The sequence below is a fragment of the Rhincodon typus genome, chromosome 21 (genome assembly GCF_021869965.1).
Source record: "Rhincodon typus isolate 14 chromosome 21, sRhiTyp1.1, whole genome shotgun sequence".
Classification (NCBI taxonomy): domain Eukaryota; kingdom Metazoa; phylum Chordata; class Chondrichthyes; order Orectolobiformes; family Rhincodontidae; genus Rhincodon; species Rhincodon typus.
In genome coordinates, this window is record NC_063352.1 from 3,452,311 (window position 1) to 3,471,681 (window position 19,371).

General features: G+C 38.5%; 1 protein-coding gene across 1 annotated transcript in view; it reads right to left on the reverse strand.

The window, feature by feature from the left end:
* abcc1 (ATP-binding cassette, sub-family C (CFTR/MRP), member 1) overlaps positions 1-19,371 on the reverse strand; it is an 87,860-nt gene that overhangs the window by 26,367 nt on the left and 42,122 nt on the right. The window contains exons 13-19 of the mRNA XM_048609662.1: positions 15,397-15,543; positions 14,206-14,293; positions 12,203-12,272; positions 10,724-10,850; positions 7,010-7,186; positions 4,829-4,996; positions 4,567-4,732 (exon numbers count right to left, since the gene is read on the reverse strand). Of these exons, the coding sequence (XP_048465619.1) occupies positions 4,567-4,732; positions 4,829-4,996; positions 7,010-7,186; positions 10,724-10,850; positions 12,203-12,272; positions 14,206-14,293; positions 15,397-15,543 (943 nt within the window). The remainder of the gene's footprint in view (positions 1-4,566; positions 4,733-4,828; positions 4,997-7,009; positions 7,187-10,723; positions 10,851-12,202; positions 12,273-14,205; positions 14,294-15,396; positions 15,544-19,371) is intronic.

Here is a 19,371-nt window from a genome sequence, read left to right on the forward strand (position 1 = left end):
CAGCTTTCCTGCTCCTCTGATGCTGCTTGGCCTGCTGTGTTCATCCAGCTCTACACCTTGTTATCCCTAAGTCAATTCCACACATTGCTTGTTCAAATGGGTGAACTGACTAAGCTTTCTATTATGTTCTCAAATGGCATTTAAACGGATTTACAATTTTAGGGGACATACATTTCAACAATTTTCTTCAAAGACAAGTACACTACAATATTTCCATGCAAATGCAACTGAACAAGGGTGCAATAAAAACACAGCAAAACTTTGCCTGGTGTTAAGAATGCAGATTTATGCTACATTTTCCTTGAAGATTGCAGAGATGGAGAAATTTGTTGTCCTTGAAATCTCCACCATTTCAAATAACTGACAATTCCAAAATAGAAGACAGCTTAAAAGAATGCTGCATAATAATGTCAGGGCAAAACAATGGCTGCAATCCAAGCAAAAGGGCTGCTACCAAATTAAACATCATGCAGTCAAAATAAATTAAAGTTGAATAGGAATACGATCCCCTTAGAAGTCATAGTAGTAGTATGTCACTCTACAGAATTCTGACATTGAATACACGTCTTATTTTGTACCCAAAGGGAAACAGTTTCCAGAAGTACAGAAAAAGCTTTTTGTCTTGCATTCATCAGGACAAATACAAGAATTCCAAATTTCAAATGATCATAATAATTTGTATCATAGGAAAACAAAGTAAAGGCTGAATGACTGACAAGTCAACTGTGACTGGTTGAGGCATTACCATAAAAAACATCAGGGAACATGGCTATGACTCAAATACAGAGTCAACTTGTCAATCACTCAGCGCCCTTTTCTCCTGTAGCATTATAGACTGCTTTGATCATTTGAAATTTGGCATTCTTGTGTTTGTCCTGATGAGCGCATGATGAAAAGCTTCAACAGCATGACACCTTTTCCAGCAAGACTCAAATCCTGTATTATCAAGTGAATGCAACTGTGTTAAACTGCAGTCAGACTTCACACCATGAGATGAGTCTTTGAAAAGTTTGCTTTAAATAAATCCGATGTCAAGCAAATAGTACATTTCATATTTACAGTCCTGGTTTACCAACAGAGGTTTTACTCTGTCACATTCTGCTACGTGGGTAGAACTGGCACCCTGAACAGTTTTCAATCACAGCAAATGGAAGAAATGCTTTTGTGGGATATACTAACAAAATGGTACATCCCTCCCCATTTTAGTACACTGTGCTCCATTAAAATGATTAGAAATCTTCAATGCGATTTTTGTGTTAAGTAAGATTAAATTTTTGTTTAAAAATCAGGCAGTTTGAATATCCAACACAACGACATAGGTTTTTTCTTAGAAATGAATACAGAAAATGATAGAAATAGGATTGAAACAATAGGGGTGGACCATACAATCCCTCAGGCCTGCTTGATCATTCAATTAGACCATGGCAGATCATCTTCACTTTTTACAAAATATACATTTGCACTTTATTACTTAGCTAATAACTGTCTAACTAACACCTCAGGTCTCAACGCTCCTATTGTTCCTAGTATTCATATCATTTGGGTGAGAGTTCTACATTTCCACTATTCATTGCAAGAAAAGATATGCTTCTGGATTTCAGTAAATTCAAACATATATGCAGCACAATGCAAACCCTTCATCCCAACTAATCCATGCTGGTGTATATATTCTACATGAGTTTCTTCCCATTGCACCTACCTCCTCCCCAATGTTCAATATATCTTTCTATTTCTCCTTCTCATGTACTCATCTAGTTTCCTTTCAAAACTATTCAAGTTTTTCCTGGAATCATCAAGTTCCACAATCTAACCACATTGAGGAAATAAATTACTCATTACTTCTCTGCTGGAATTAAATGGTGTTACATTAACCAAAGAAAACAGGGAAGGAAGAAGAGTGCGAGCGCTAACAGAGTGTAGGTGGGGAGGGACTGGGAAGAGAGAGCAGCGCAGACGATGAGCAGGAATGGGAAGGGAGATGACTACTCCCATGGTCTGTACAGGATTTGAATGGCTTAGGTCTTGGTCCCTTGATTTCATCTCTCCCACCAGAGGGCATCTTTTGTCCAAATCTAATCCAATCAGATCAATGTACAATCTCTAATTTTCTAGGAAATACAAGCTAAGGATCAACTGCCACTACAGATAATTTAATGTCCGACTAGAAAGGCTAGGTCATGGTTTCAGGTACAGGCAGAATGAACATCTTTAGCCATTGTACACAGCTCACCATATCTTTTTTTCTATTGAAATTAAGCTCTTGGTATTTACACTTCTTTGGAAATTCTAAATCTTGATCCTCACCAAACTCAAAACATTTTTCATGCATTTGGAAAATTCGAGCCGTTTGTTTCCATTATGAATTTCCAGTACTTTCATGTTTTTTCTCTTTATACCGTTAGAGGTCATTGTAGAAGTACAATGTTAACAGAATATTTTGATATCTTCTCCACATATTGGTTTTTATTCATTCATGGGATACAGCAGTTGGTGGCAGAGTCAGCATTTATTGCCCATCCCCATTAACAAAAAGATCATATATCTGAAGTTTATAAATTATTTAACAATGCAATATCGCTATGCCATGTCTTTAATTAAGGTCAAATTATTTACACATTAAATTCTCTACATGAAAGTTAGTGAGCGTGTTGGATATTCTTACTTCAAAACTCATGCATCTACAGGTTTCTTTCCAACTATGCTGCAGAGTATTAAAAAGGCAATACAAACCTTCCTCCTCTTCCACACTTTTTTCAGTAACTGCATGATGACAGGAAAGGAAGTCATTGATCATTCAGAAAAAGATACTGCAATCTGCTGCAGTTTAATTAGGACTAGCAAAAGTATCAAGTGGTTATGAACTGACACGAAAGTTAAAACACCGTAAGAGCTTTGTGTATCTGCTTCATGCTAAATTACTTTGATACAAAAGTTTATATTCCATAAAGTCACGCACTTGCATCATTTTTACACTTTTTGAAAGGTCCAGCTCCAACATAAAAGATGCGTATCCTCAAAGAACAAAAGCATTTAAAAAACGGAAACGAAAGGGACTTTTTTAAAAAAAAGTACAAAAGAAATTAAAAAATTAAAAAAGTGAAAAAAAAAGTGATTGAACCTCCCTGACCCAAATTCTCACTGCATATGATAGATTCCTAACATCACCAATTAATCAACTCTCCAAAGCTATCCAACTACGAGGCCCAAGTCAGGAGAGTGATGGACTACTTTCAACTTACCAAGATAGGTACAGCTTCATCAACACTCAACAAGCTCAATTTCATCCAGGACAAAAGCAGCCTGCTTAATGGGTATCCTCATCCACAACCTTCAATCGTTCTGAAGAAGGGTGCCAACACAAAACGTCAACTTTCCTGTTCCTCTGATGCTGCCTGGCTTTCTGTGTTCCTCCAGGTCCACACTGTGATCTTCAATAGTTACTACCTCCATCACCAGCACCAGTATTCACTCCCTCACCACCCAGTAACAGCAACGTGTGCTATTTACAAAATACACTGCAGTAATTCCTCAGTTCCTTCAACAACACCTTCCATATCCACAATATCTACCAGCATAAGGGACAAGGGCAGCAGATGCACAGTACACCACCACCTTGAAAATTTCCCCTGAGCTCCACAGTATCCCAACTTGGAACTAATCACCATTCAATGTCACGGGGTAAAAACCCAGAACTCACTCCCTAACGGAACTATGGATGTACCTATACCAGATAAACTGCAGAGATATCACGGGAGGTAGTGGTACTTCACTGAACTGAGAACACAGAATCCAAGGCTTATGTTTTGGGGACATCAGTTTGAATCTCACCAAATACTGAAATTTGAATTCAATTAAACAAAAAAAACCTGAAATAAAACATTATCCACTGTCAATTGCTGTAATGCCCTTAGGGAAAGGAATCTGCCTTACCTGGTCTGGCCTACATACAATTCCAGACCCACAGCAATGTGGTTGACTTCTAACTGCTCTCAGGCAGTTGGCACAGCCAATGACATCCACATTACATGAAAGAATTTTTAGAAACCAAGGCAGCTGCTCACCATCACCTTCAAGGGAAATTAGGGATGGCTGGTCTTGCCAATGACACACACATGCCAGAAACAAAATAAACATCAAGTTCCCAAACATGAAATTCACTCGTCTAACTGTTGATCATTGCCCTGATCAATACAAAAATTGTGAAACTTCAGCAGGATATATTTATACCACCTTAACAAATAAATAATCAGTGGCTTTCCATGCCAGGCAGTTCTGCAGTATTAGTAATAATTGTAACTTACATTTACAGCACCTTCAACACAGTAAAGCATCCTAAACTGCTCCCTGGGCAGGAATGGGGCAAAAATATTTGATACTGTACCAAACCTTTGATTTCAAGTACGGTGCTGAAGTCAGACAAATAACAATGCATGGACATCACACCACCAATCATCTGATGCCTATCAAACAGCTGTCCAGATGAAATCAAAGTGTTTAAAATCACACTAGACAGCACCGATAGGAGTCACTGTTGAATAAGTGCTTCTGCATAGCACATCAACTTACCTTCATTTTCTCTAGGAGCATATGTACGTAGGAATTCTGCAAATGCTCCATTTTGCTTTAGAAGTTCCTTGTACGTACCCGACTCTGAAATTTTGCCATCAACCATCACTAGAATCCTGTCCATTTGAGGTAGGAAGTTAACACCATGAGTCACCAAGACACGGGTCTGTAAACAAAGCCATTTTTAACCAAATGTATTTATGAAATAGATGGGGGAGAAAGCATGTAATGGAAATACTTCTAAGCTTCTAAGGTTGCTCACCTTGCCACTGAGTAAACCATTGGGTCCAATTACTTTATCAAAAATATGTCGACCAACATGTGCATCAACTGCAGAGAGTGGGTCATCCAGAAAATAAACAGAATTTCTGCTGTAAACTGCTCGAGCAAGACTCACCCTCTGTTTCTGCCCACCTGATAAATTCACACCCTGTAGAAGAAACCAAATTAACTGATGAAGTGATTAGTCCCCAAAAAGGTGCAGCAGGCAGTTAAGAAGGGAAATTGTATGTTGGGTTTCACAGCAAGAGGATTCAAGTACAGGAGCAAGAATGTATTTTTGCAATTATACAGGGCATTGTTAAGGCCACACCTAGAATATTGTGCGCAGTTTTGGTCTCCTTATTCAAGGATGTTATTACATACAGGAAGTGCAGTGAAGGTTTACCAAATTGATTCCTGGTATGGCAGGACTGATGAATGAGGAGAGATGGAGTCAGAGAGGATTGTATTTACTGAAGTTTAGGAAAATGAGGGGTATCTCTTGGAAACCTGTAGAATTCTAACAGGACTAGACAGGTTAGATACAAGAAGGTTGTTTCACTTGGTAGGGAAGTCCAGAATCAGAGTCAAACATTTAACAATAAGGAATGAACCTTTTAGGATGGAGTTTAGGAGAAATTTCTTCACCCAGAAAGTGGTAAACACGTGGAATTTACTACCACAGAAAGTGGGTGAGGCCAAAACATTATGTGTTTTCAAGAAGGTGGTAGATACAGCTCTTGTGGCTAAATGGATGAGGCATATGACTGGGGTGGGTGGTGGGGGGGGTGGCGCGGCAGCAGTGGGAGAGGGAAGAGAGAGGGATTAGGGTATTGAGTTCAATGATCAGCCATGATATATTGAATGGAGTCGGCTCTATTCCTATTCCTATATTTCAATGTAATTCCAATTTAGATGTTTAAATATCTCATTTTGGTTATGAAAACTTTTGGTGGTTAGGATGAAAGTGTATTATTCATGTTGCAATAGATCACTGCATTAACATTTGGTCTCCTTCAGAATAATAAACCTTTCTATGCTTCCTCGTATATATCTGAGCTGTAATTCCTGGAAGCCTCAACATCTTGCATTTTGTTCATTATGGACTGAAGAGTTCTGTACAAAGGAGTGGAAAGGGACAAGTAAAAACAGAAGTATTCTTTCCTCAGAATTACAAATTTCAATAATTTGTCATTTACAGTTCTGTTGTATAATCAAGTACTTTTGGGAAATTCAGGTACGTTTAGGACTTGGTAAATAATGAGAACTAAAAGTGCTGCTTTTGGTGGCCAAATTCCTCCTCTATTATCTGAGCAAGCCGCTCATATACACAGACTCAGATTCCTTCAACAGCATCTTCGAAACAGAAACTTCACCACAGGGAGGAGCAAGGAAGCAGGCGTATGATAACAAACACAACCACAACCATTTTTGTGGTCACTGGGCTAAAATCCTGGAATTCCCTTCCTAACAGCATTTTCGATGCCCCTACACCCCAAGGCAGCTCGCCACCATCTTCTCCAGAGCGATTAGGGATGGGTAATAAATACTGGCTGAGCCCAGATTCTATGAACAAAAGAAAGAAAAAGAAATACAAGGAATACTCAACATGATGAATGGAGTTCTCATATTTCTTTCACCTAAATTTTCCTCAATGTTCATTCCGCTTTTTAACCTCCCAGTCAAGATGATGTTCAGGAAACTTGATACTTGCTAACCAGACAACAACCTGCAAGTACTCAACAACTGATTTATTCATCTATCTCCCATCCCACTAGTTCTTGCCACAGACTCTGAGTAATCCAACAAAAACTTCAAATTCAACTTGTGGCAAATAGCAAGTACAAATTCCTCCGAGCTGTTAAATGGAGTTAAGTACGGATTAGCTATCAGCACAGTCAAGAGGCTGGAAGGCCCATCACTATCCCTAATGTTCCTACACAGTTACACAAGTAATTGCCATGCACTGTGTTTATATAACATTTTTAACTGTTCTCTTCCATTATAACTCTACAGGGTGCAATACAAGATTCACCAATACCGATCAATCTATTAACCTACACAAGGAAAATAAATGTCCTACAGTCATTTTAAACCATTAACTGCAGCTTTTATTTGATTTTATAATCAGGAGATCTCAGGAGTATAGAGAACAGTTATTTAATGAAAATGAAAACTGCACCTTCTCGCCTATTTCTGTCTCGTCTCCTGCAGGCAAGTTCTCCAGATCAGGTAGAAGTGCACAGCTCTCAACCACTTTTCTGTACCACTCTTCCATTAATTCCTGACCAAAGATAATATTTGCTCTTAAAGATGCATTTTGGATCCATGCTTGCTGTGGGACATATGCCACTGAACCCTGCAAATGAACAGAAGCAATGAAAGAGTAACTTTCTTCTCAATTTTGTCCTCGATGTAATCTATACTTGAATAAACAAGCATGACAGCCGGTCACGCACAATAAAAAAAGTTATAAACAAGGAAAATGTTTCTTAGTTTGTTCCTATTTACGCATAGGTTACAACTTTAGAACAAAATCTGTAACCAATAAAATTATCCCACATGGCATGACACAGAGCACATTGTGGATTCTTTCACCCAAAAGTTTTGTTTGTCCACAAGGACATTCAAACCCCTGGATTTTTGATAAAAGTTATGACATGTGGAACCAAAAGACAAATGGTTGAATGAGTAGAAAATTGGCTGAACTCAATACAGATGAGCAAGGATAAAGGGTTATTTCTTAAGGTTGGAGGAATCAAGCAGTGTTCAAAAAGATCAGTGCTGAGATCACAATTATTCAAGAGGTAAGTTAATGAATTGGATTGATACACAACATTTACAGATGACAACAAATTAGGCAACAGCTAACTCAGGAAGGCAATACATGATCCAACAAAATTGATCAATCTATCATCCTACAGACTTTAAACAATTAACTCTGACTTTTATTTGACTTTAAAATCATCAAATCTCAGGAGCATGCATCAAGAGATGATAACATTGGAAAACTTGCAGAATGAGCAGTTAAATAGCAAATGAACTTCAGCATTAATAAATCGGCGTCTTTGTGGGAAAAAGGAGAAGCATTACCCATACCCTTACAAAATAATCATTTGCATGAGGTACAACAGACAAATGAGCCTCAGGATACAAATAAGCAAATCATCAGAAGCAGGTTAGTTCTGCAACTGAAAGTACTAATAAGACACTAAAGATTTATTTCTCGGAGTGTAGAATTCAAAAGTTGAGAGATGTGTTAAACTTGTATAAATCCCTGGTCAGACTACACTTGAGATTACCATGCACAAATCTGCTTTATAAAAATGCTGTACTTATCTCCATTGTTACTGCAAGAACTATTAACCAAAAAACTGCAGCAATTGGAAGCTTTTTTTTTGGGAGTAGGAAGAGTCACTTTCTAACAGCATGGTAGAAGTATCTACACCAGATAGACTGTATGATTCAAGGCAGCAGCTCATTACCACCTTCTCCACAGTTATGATGGTTGAGCAACAAGAAAGAATGCAAGGAATAGGAGAAAAGAATAGTGCAGTGTAGTGATTGTAACGAGGTCACCCAGCTGGACCTCAAAGTACGAGTTCCCTAATTGGAGCTGTTAATCTAGTCCCAATCAGGGGGCCCTGGCTGACATAAAAAAGGTTGACGGTCAGGGTCAGGGATACGACACTCTGGTGCCCGACTCTATACGAGGCAGTATTTATAGTCAAGGACTCCTTATATGTAAATAAAGGGAATTTGGTGATGGGATACCAGCCTCTGTAGAGTTATTTCAGGTAGACTATTCAGCCATTTGAACTTGGTTTACCATTTAACGAGGTCATGGCTGACCTTTGGCTTCACACCACTTTTCTGTACAATTGTTATATCTCTTCATATGTTTAATCTGGAGAAATTTAGCAATCTCGGTCTGGAAAATACTCAACAACTGAAACACCAGAACTCTTTAGAGTAGAGAATTCCAAAAATTCACCACCCTCGAGGAAAAACAATTCTTTGTTATCTCAGTTTTAAAAGGTCTGCCATTATTCTGAGACTATGTTTCCAGGTTCTGTCCCCTACATTGTTTTCAACTATCTCCACTTGAAAAGCTTCTCGTACCTTGGTGCCGCAGTTATTCAGCTCATCCACACTATAATGTTCACTCTTGTCCATACTAGATGCAAGAATTTCAAACCTGTTGGACAATTTCAAAGTCTGAGGCTCCTCCACTCCCACACATCCTAGATCTCTTTACCTTCCCTTGACTCTGCTGTCCCTGACATCTGATGCTGCAGAATCACAGAATTGTTAGTGTGGAAGGAAGCTATTAAACTCATCATGCCTGCACTGGCTCTCTGAGCATTGAGAGTTGGTGTCAACCTCCTGCCTTTTTTCTCTCTCTCCCCCCACCCTCGACATTGCATGTTATTACTATTTAAATAATTTTCTATTGCCCATTTCAATGCTTCAATTGAACCTGTTTCCACCATACTTCCAAATATTGCATTCCATATCTTAACTACTGAAGAAACCTCATCTTGCGTTTGTTTCTTTTGCAAAGCACTGCGCCCTCTGGTTCTCGACCCTCTTACAAGCGGGAACAATTTCTCCTATCAACTCTGTCCAGATATCTCGATTTAAAAGAAGTCTATCAAATAGAGGACCAACTTGAGTGGTGTGACTGTCTTCTGGAACGAATCATCCCTCTCTGTCACATCAGTGTCTAGAGCTTGGCCTTCAGTCGAAAAACCTCAGTTGTCGATCCTCAAACCACATGCAATTACTACAGATATGGTTGCTATGGATTGCCATCATATCCAGAAGCTCCCACATGGTGGAGCTGTGACACATTAACATAATAAAAGATGGTAGGACAAGTAATTAGATTTATTTTTGTTCAATCAATTCATGGTTCACAACCTCGTAGCTTCACACACTGTGCATTCATGCAGCAACTCAGTGTAGAAAAGCATCACTGAGCAAAGCCCTGTATTTACATTCTGTCAAAATCAAGTCATGAAATGCTGGCTCAGCCAAAGAGCTTTCATCTGAAAAAAGTTATTTTTCAAAATATCTGACCTGCACAGATACAAACCAGTACATTGAACAATCTCCAATTACATGCCTTAAGAAAATCAAGCCAAGTATTACCTTAAAACAAGCACCCCTTTTTACCAGAGTTCATTCAACATAGATGCAAGGTTACAAAGCTAAAGTTTACACGCTCACAAGTGGGTACAGTAGCTACACGACTGAACCAACATTGCTCACTAGAGCAGAACACCAATAAACTTGTCTAGCCATTAAGTCTTTGCTTCAAATGGTAATCAGGTACTAAGTAAGAGTAATCCCAGCACAGTGATAAATATATACCTAGTTCCAACAGTGAGCCAGGCTAGCTGACTGATCATCAATAATGCCCTGGGGTACTATTTAGGTACAATGTTCAAGCGTTAGATTACCATGGTGGCCAAATTAGTACCTAAGCATTAGCAAACATGTTGTCAAAATGTGTCTACCATCCTCCCGCCCTGATAAAAACAGTCAGTCAGTCACTGTTAAATTATTGGAAAACTGACAACACTGGATTTGGATTGGGTCAGATGCACAACAGCTTCGATGAGCTCCTCAATCTGACTGGTGAGCAGCAGAACTCATCACAGAACGTGGCACTGCATTTCCAGAAACCTCCTGATCACAATATACCCACTAAATGACAATGGCAGGATTAGGTGGTGAGAAATTGCAGCAATCCAATCACAACTGGCACCAAAGTGTGTGTTCTTTTATCAAACCTCCAAGTTACACCTACACTTCTGCTTAATTATAACATAAAAGTTCCCTGTCAACTTGGAATTGAACACAAGAGCAAGACAACAGGAAGATGCTTTACCTTAACAGCAACATAACCTTCTTGTTTCTGCATTTCCCCAAGCAACGCAGAGAGTAGAGAAGATTTTCCACATCCAACATGTCCAACAATAGCCACAAGAGAACCTTCAGGAATTTCAACATCAATGCTATGAGAAAAACATTAAAGTAGAGCAATAAATGCATAGTACAAGGCAAGAAATTAATATGAAATTGTATTAAAATAAAGTTAGCTCTTAATAAGAGCAGCATCATAAAAGAACGCCAGTAAATGTATTTGATCAAATGCTATCCAAGTATCAGTATTGCTTTCACTACAATTTCCTGCCAATTATTTTGCTCCAGTTATAAAGGAGAGGGAGCTGTAGTAACTGGTCAAATACCTCATCTGGTATAACATACCAACATAATTGATTGGAAAGTTAGTTATACTATCCCAAGAGTTACACTATAACAGTTAACTCATACTTACTAAAATTCTGCAACATTCATTTTACATACTCAGTGTTCAAATATGGTTAATACAGTGAAAGTTTTTAAATCAGCTGCTCAATATTGGATTATAATTTGTGCTCTGCTCGGTCAACAGGCAATATCACAGTTGAAGGTCAGTTATCAGGTCATAGAAAGTGTGAGAGATTGAAGCAGTCTATGTGCAAATGCAGCAAGACTTGGACAATATCTAAGCTTGGGCTGACAAAGTTGCAAGTAACACAAGTTTTTACCTCAAGTTTTATCTGATAAAAGTGTATATTATTCGTTGTTTTGAATTTGAGATGGTCACACAATAGCACACATTATTCTAATAAGCCATATTACAATGACAAGCATTCTCCAAAACATCCATACTGATATCCCAAAAGATACTACAACACCGGATAGATAAAGGTTCACTCTGGTCCCCACAGGACACACGAACTGCTCTAGCAAAGTGAGCCGTGATGCTGGTTGCGTGGACAGTCTATGTCCATTTATTACATTACATTGCCTAAGAAAACAAAGTGAGGTGGACATAAATCGTGTGACCATAAACAAAAACCAAGGAATAAACGCCTACATGGTGAAATGGAGGAATAGCATGCCTTTTTCAGATCAAACAGATTGCATTTCAGACACCACTGCAAAGTCACTGTAGCAATAGCAGTAATTTAGAAAGAAAGATTTCACTGGACAGTATGTAAGCGATATGGGACAGCACTATGGGGAATTACACGTAACACACTTTTCAAGACTGCCTCCTCAAAACTATATCCCACAACCCCTCCAGCCTCAACTACCATACCATCTGTCACCTCCCAAAAATCCTTGCATGTGCAATTGTCTCCCAAGCAACTGTTAATATAGCTTTAAGTATTGCATTACTCAACAGCACAAACCAGGGCATCTTTCCCAAACTTTTTTTTTTTTTAAATTGCCAGTATTACCATTATTTGGAATAAATGATAATAACCTCAGAAAATGCAAGAGATACATAGACTACTGCAAAAAAAGAAATTCTTACTTGTTCAGACATGGGGGATCTTCATTAGACCACCTGAAAGTTCCATCATTCACGATGATACTGTTCCATGCTACATAGACAAAAATATAATTTGAATTGCATGCAAGGAAAACTTCAATTTCCAGTCCCAACCACTTAATTAATCTGCACAGCACATAAGAATCTGAGGTTTGGTTCTTGATAGTTCCTGTGCTAGCCAACGTAGCCAGGACACTATGCAAGTATTAAGATTGCTCTGCCAACAACGAACTTGTGAGATAGACTGACTACTATCCCAGAATCTATTCAGAAACAACTCTCATTAAATTTTCACCATTACAGCAAAAGAATTCTGAGGAAGATAACACCAAATAAATTGACTCAAGAATATGTGCACAATGCACTTCATGAGCAGTTATGTGACCAAAGCATAATGGAATATCTTGAGGACCAGAACCGCACTATACAAAAGCAAGTTGACTCTTTTTAGCTAATCTGATAAGTCTCCCCCCATCACTAGACAATTGTCCATAGTAACAGTCAAAAAGTGTGTGTTTGGGGATGAGCTAATCTGCTCCTATAATCTTCGCCAAAATTGGTGCAACTCTCACTATCAAACATTTCTGAGAATGATCCAGGATGGCATTTCATATTTTCTTTCCCTCCTTTGAAAAGCAGCAGAAATCAAAGATTAAATACACAAAACATCATAGCTCACTCAGTGCCTCTGCTGACAGAAAAGACAGATTGGAAAGCTGCATCAGGAAACAGATATTAATATTTTGCACCATGACATCTAACTGGGAGTCCATTTAATTTGTTAAGATTGTAAAATTAATTCTAAATTGACAAAACATACCACTGAAAAAAACTATTGCAAAAACTCTGTTAAAAGGACAAAGATTTTAGTCATATTTAAATGACTTTACACAAAACTCGGAACTAGTCAAAGACACAAATACAGAGCAGGATGGTAGGCAGCGATTCATTTCTAGCTTTTGCTTCGTGCAGAACTTGAGCATTGATGAAAGAAGGCATTTTATCATAGCTTTTCACCTGACACTCATCAGGACACTTCACAGGAAATATCAGCTTAAAAGAGGAAAACAAACAAACAAACAAACAAACAAAGTCTTCATGCTTTACAAGAAAAGACTGCAAATTGGTTCCTAAGTGTACTATGAATGTTAGACGTCTTGCACCAGTAAGATGACTGACGATTACTGCCATGTTTTGTTTGAATTTAAACCGGGCAAGTGGACTCTGGTCAAGGTATTTCCTCGAAGATATTTTAATCACCCTGTTATGACACACCTTTGGAGCACATGGGGCTTGAACTCAGGCCTTATGAGTCAGAGGCAGGAACACTACCACCGTGACACAAGAGCCCCAAGGTATTTCCTTGAAATTTTAACCTTTTCTTTTAAAAAAAAAAAAAAAAAAAAAAAACAACCTGTTCAGAGATGTTATTACGCACTCTACAGCAGGTGAGACTTAAACCCGGCTTCCCAGTCTGGGGGTAGGGACACTTCTACTGTGCCACAAAAGTCGCAAGTATTTCCTTGAAAAACAAACCGGCGAATGGCTGTCATCTGTTTGTCAAGTTAAAAACAGACAGAACCTATATACACATTCCTTGTCACTGCAAAAGAAAAAAGGACCCTGTAAATTAATACGTGTAACTACCAGTACATGACACTGCAAAGGCTAAACTACCCTAAACTGGTTGTCAGCATAATGTTAAGCATTCAGGCTTATTTGACAACTTTTGTACAAGCGCAGAATCAGAGCACAGCAATGCTGGACCCTGTGCTTTAAATTTCGCAAGCTCTGGCTCAGTGAATACAGGTCAGTGTCTTTAGGGAAATGTTATTTGATACCATTCATCAGTCTTTAGTAAATACCGTCTACGTAGAAGAATCAGACTAGCACAAACTGTGGCCATACTTCCCATAAACATCAACAAAATGTAACCTTTCTGTTGTATTAATTGTCTATTCAGGATAAGGTCTTTTACTACTCACAAGTATGGACTGAATGTTTGTCCACTGTATCTAAATCCAGTTCCTCATGAGAGAGAAATGTTCCCAGGCGCTTCAAGGAAACATTAGCCTGAAGAAAATTAGGAAAACAGTTAAACGATCCCATTTAGCTAATGTAGCTCTGAAACAAACCTCACCAAAGAAAACAATATCAAATGCAGCGTATTTAGGTCTTAGCACAGATAACTTGAAAAGAGTTTAGAATTTTGGTTGTAATCTTTCAAGGCTGATGATTTTAATAACAAGATTCCAAACTTTTTCAGCGTGTCAACATTCAGTGCTATTGGTTTTCCGAGCACTGTTTCATTTAGTGAGAAATGACTTGTTTTTTTTTTTTTTAAATTCACTCATGGGACATGGTCATCACTGCTGGCTGGCCAGCATTTATTGCCTGATCCTATTTGGTGTTGAGGGTGGTCAGCTGCTTTCTTGAACATCTACAGTCCACTGTTAGACCCACAATGCCCTCAGAGGGAGGGAATTCCAGGATTTTGACCCAGCCGCACTGAAGCAACGGCAATATGTTTCCAAGTCAGGATGGTGAATTGTTTTGAGAGGAACTCGTAGGTGGTGGTGTTTCTGTGTAGATGCTGCCCTTGCCAGTCTAGTGGTCAAGGGTTTGGAAGGTGCTGTCTAAGGATCTTTGGTGAATTTCTGCAGTGCGTTTTGTAAGTGGTACACACTGCTGCTACTGAGCATCTGTGACGGAGGGAGTGGATGTTTGTGGATGTGGTGCTAATCCAGTGGGCTGCTGTGTTCTGGACTGTGTCAAACTTCTAGTGTTGTTGAAGCTCACCATCCAGGCAATTAAGGAGTATTTCATCACACTCCTGACGTGTGCCTTGGAGATGAAGAACAGGCTTTTTGGAGTTAGGACACTAGTTAATAGCTGCAGGATTCATAGCCTCCGACCTGCTCTTGTTGCCACTGCGTTTATGTAGTGGGTCCAGCTGAGTTTTTGGTCAATGATAACTCCTAGGATGGGCGGTGGTTAGATTGTCTCTTATTGGAGAAGGTCATTGCTCAGCATTTGGGTGGTGTGAATATTACTTGCCACTTATCGGTCCCTGCCGGACTAGGGTCTTCACGTCAACACCAGACAATTCTTACGCCACTTTACAAGGATATCATTCGCATAAATACATGCTTACAACAATACAAGCATTTACTTACTTGAACTAAACTGCTAATGACCATGGGAAGCATGTTGAGTGGAAATCTGAGAATGTTAAAAAGTGCCAATGAAACGAAAGCTTTCTGGGCATCCAACACATTCTTCTCATCTACAGTTACATACACTGCAAATGTAGACAAAGCAACCTACACAAAACGAAAGGAAAATGAAATGTAAAAGATTCATTTCATACAATCCTATAGAGGTTGATACATTGCATGGAAATTATTTGGACTTCGTTAATAAAATGTTGAAATGTTTCTATTATCAAGAAACCTCGGGCATAAAATTGATAATGTCCACTATTGGTTAAACATAGAAACATAGAAGATAGGAGCAGGAGGCGGCCATTCAACACAATCATGGCTGATTGTCTAACCTAGTAGCCTAATCCTGCTTTCTCCCCATAACCTTTGATCCCATTCGCCCCAAGTGCTATATCTAGTCGCCTCTTGAATACATTCAATGTTTTGGCATAAACTACCTCCTGTGCGAATGAATTCCACAGGTTCACCACTCTTTGGGTGAAGAAATGTCTCATGTCCGTCCTAAATCATCTACCCCAAATCCTCATGCTGTGACCCCTGGTTCTGGACACATACACCATCGGGAGCATCCTCCCTACATCTACCCTGTCCAGTCCCATTAGAACTTTATAAGTCTCCATGAGATCCCTCCTCATTCGTCAGAACTTCAGCGAAAACAATCCCAGCCTAGTTGATCTCCCCTCATACATCAGACCCAGCATCCCCGGAATCAGCCTGGTAAACCTTTGCTGCACTCCCAAGAGCATCTGGTTATCTGGTACAAGTCAGGTTCTTCATCAGCAATGAGTTGCCAAGTACTTTTAGGGTCAGAATATCACAGAACCATTACAGTGAAGAAGGCAGGCTCTTCAAACAGATATTGTTATCTACTGTCAATTTCCTACCCTTTCTGCCATTGCATATTATTTGGTTAGAAACAAATCAGCCAACACCCTCTTGAATGCTTCATATCTTAATTAGCAGGGTACTCTAACAAATCTAGCTAGCAGATTATTGCTAATGATAGTATTACATCTCTAAATAAAACTAAGACAAATAATTTATATTAAAAGTAAACTCTACAATGAAACTAGAATTTGATCTGAGAGCACCAAACACAACGCTCAGTCTGGCTTTTTAAAGTAGCAGCTGTTTACTCCCAAGTCTTCAGTGATAGGTGATAGTGGTGACTCAGACATAGTCTCACTCACCAGATCATACCTCAGATAGTGTCAGGACCTTGTTCAACAGCTTTCCAAATCTAGGAACAAGCCCCCAAATAACTTTTCATGGTCAACACTGGGTGGTCTATCCAGTATCATTCCTTTAAATGACTTTTCTGCAGCCATTTGGCAGTTAAGGGCAACTTCTCAAGGGCTACTAGGGAGGTATTATAAATGGTGACCCAGCTAGTAATGCCCACATTCCACGAGCAAATAAAAATACAAAAAGTTAACCACACTGTTGTACATCTGGAGTCACATCTAGGCTAGACAAGAGAAGGATGGTAGACTTCCTTCTGTAAAGAACCATGGTAAACCTTGCAACAATTAATGATAGTTTGATGGTCACTATTATTAGGACTAGTTTTAACTGGAATTTAGGTTCCAATTGGCTCTAGGGCATTAGCATCTGGATTAGTAGCTCAATGACATTACCAATGACCTCTGCAGAGGATAGTGATGCAATGCAAAGGTCAGTGAATTAGGAATCCAGTAGCCAAAGTCATGGCAACCGGTGGTATCTTAATTTAATCAATCTGGAACAGAAAACCAGTTTCAGGAGGTGGTCGGCCATCACAACTAAACATTCTTATAAAAACCCATCTGATTCACTAAACTCCTTTAGGAAAGCCAATCTACTGTTCTTACCAACTCTGGTCTATACATTACTCCAGACCCACAGTGAATGTGGTTGGCTCTCAAGTACCCTTGACCTGAGTGGGTTGCTGGGCTATTTCAGTGGATAATTAAGAATGGGCAACAAATGCTGGTCTTGCTAGCGGTTCCCACATCCCATCAAAAATGAAAGAAATAAAAATAAATAAATAAATAAATAAATCAATGCCACCACTTCCTATTAATGCTGAATGAGGACAAGATCAAATCATCTATGTTACCATGGACAAATCATTTGTCATTTAGGTACACTGGAGCTGCTGGGTGCAAGCTTCAATAGTCTCATGTCAAGAAAGGAGAAAAGAAATTGTAAGTGTAACTGTTGAATCTACATGCAAAATATGCAGTTCAGAAAAATTCAGAGTAATGCCCCAATATAGGCAAATAGTTCCCAAGACCCAGTTTTGCTCCTTACATAGTCAATAAAGGTGCATAATCAGTCCTGTTTTACGTAAATCTTGTTGCATCTCTTCCGATTTACTGAACAGAACTCTATTGTATAAACTACATTAGACAGTGATTAGGTGATCTGAGTCCCATCAGTTCTTTTAAAAGCCAAAAGCAACACGCAGGCACACTGCTGCAGAACCCACTGATTTTTATATTTATCCTTCATTATGTTTCCTATAATAAACATGTTCTTAAAATAGTTCTAGAATTCTTTCCAGTCATAAATTCATTGCTCAAGACAACGCTTCACCAGTATAACGTACTGCATGCAATGACATATCTCTGCTGTGCATACTTTAACCTAATGTAGACATAATAAAATCACATCAGCTTTTACACAGGACATCCCTTATCGGTTCGGACAAACATACACAAATATTATCGCGACATTTGCCTTATTTGTTGCATGTATAGAGAAAAAGCAGCAAACTGGAAAAATATATTATAAATACATTAGAATGCTCTTGGTCATAAAAATAAAGCTCTTTTGAAGTCTTTGTTTTGAGACACTCATTTCACATTCCAGAGATGAATAGGATTACCTTAAGGGATTACATTAACTAAATTATGTTGCTTAACACCACAAAAGTTGTATTTGAAACCGTGACACAGAAGCAATTGACAAGGTTTAATGTGAATGATTCAACTTTTGCAGTAACATTTAGTACAAACTCAATTAAACTCCATAAGGCAAAAAAGATATATATATATCCCTCATTGTCCCACTGCTTTGAGACATATTTATGGATAATACATCAGAAACAGTAATAATTTTGACTTTCAAACAATTTACACCAAGTTACAATGTCCTTATGCACAAAAAATATTCATGACTGTCATATTTTCATACATACAACAAAATCGGTGATCGTATGGCAGTATTTAGAGACCATGGATTAAATTCCTAGCTGTTAATTTAAAGGGGAGTTTGATAAAGTCACTGAAAACATCTAGGAACACCTTAGCCAGTTAGGACTTTTATTGATTTTTCTCTGTATTAACTTCTTTATGTTAGCTGTGGTTAGCACATTTTTAATTGTTGCTATTCCAGGACAACCATAATCATCCCTTTGTTACGGACAAATTCTGTAACAATACCTTGGATAAGTCGTAGGTTCAAGTGGTTCAATTTTAAGCTTCACAGGGGCACAAGAGAGGTCTGACACTTTTATGGTTAGTGTGTCTATAATACTGAAGGTGGCAGGAGAGGGTTACATTGTTCAGATGTGAACAGTCTACAGGGATGGAAACAACTTCAGTTTGTCAGGAAGTCTTTGGTAATTTCTGAATTTCTATAACTCTTCAGCCTAAGGATTTGATTGTCAGAGCAATTCAAATATGTAAAACTGAAGTCATGGATAAAGGAGAATAGATTGGAAAAGTATCTAAAAGAAACACTGAACTTTAAGACTTGATCAGGCTTCAAAACTGAGCTTGTAACCGCTAAGGCATGTGTAATTCTCAGGTAAACTTGCAAGGTTTTGCTTTAAGTATTGCTAAAAAAGTGTCTATTTGATTCTTGTCAATAATCATCATCAATATTATATAAAATCGCTGACTACTGTTTTGCTGAGAATACAATTATTTTGAAGTAAAGATA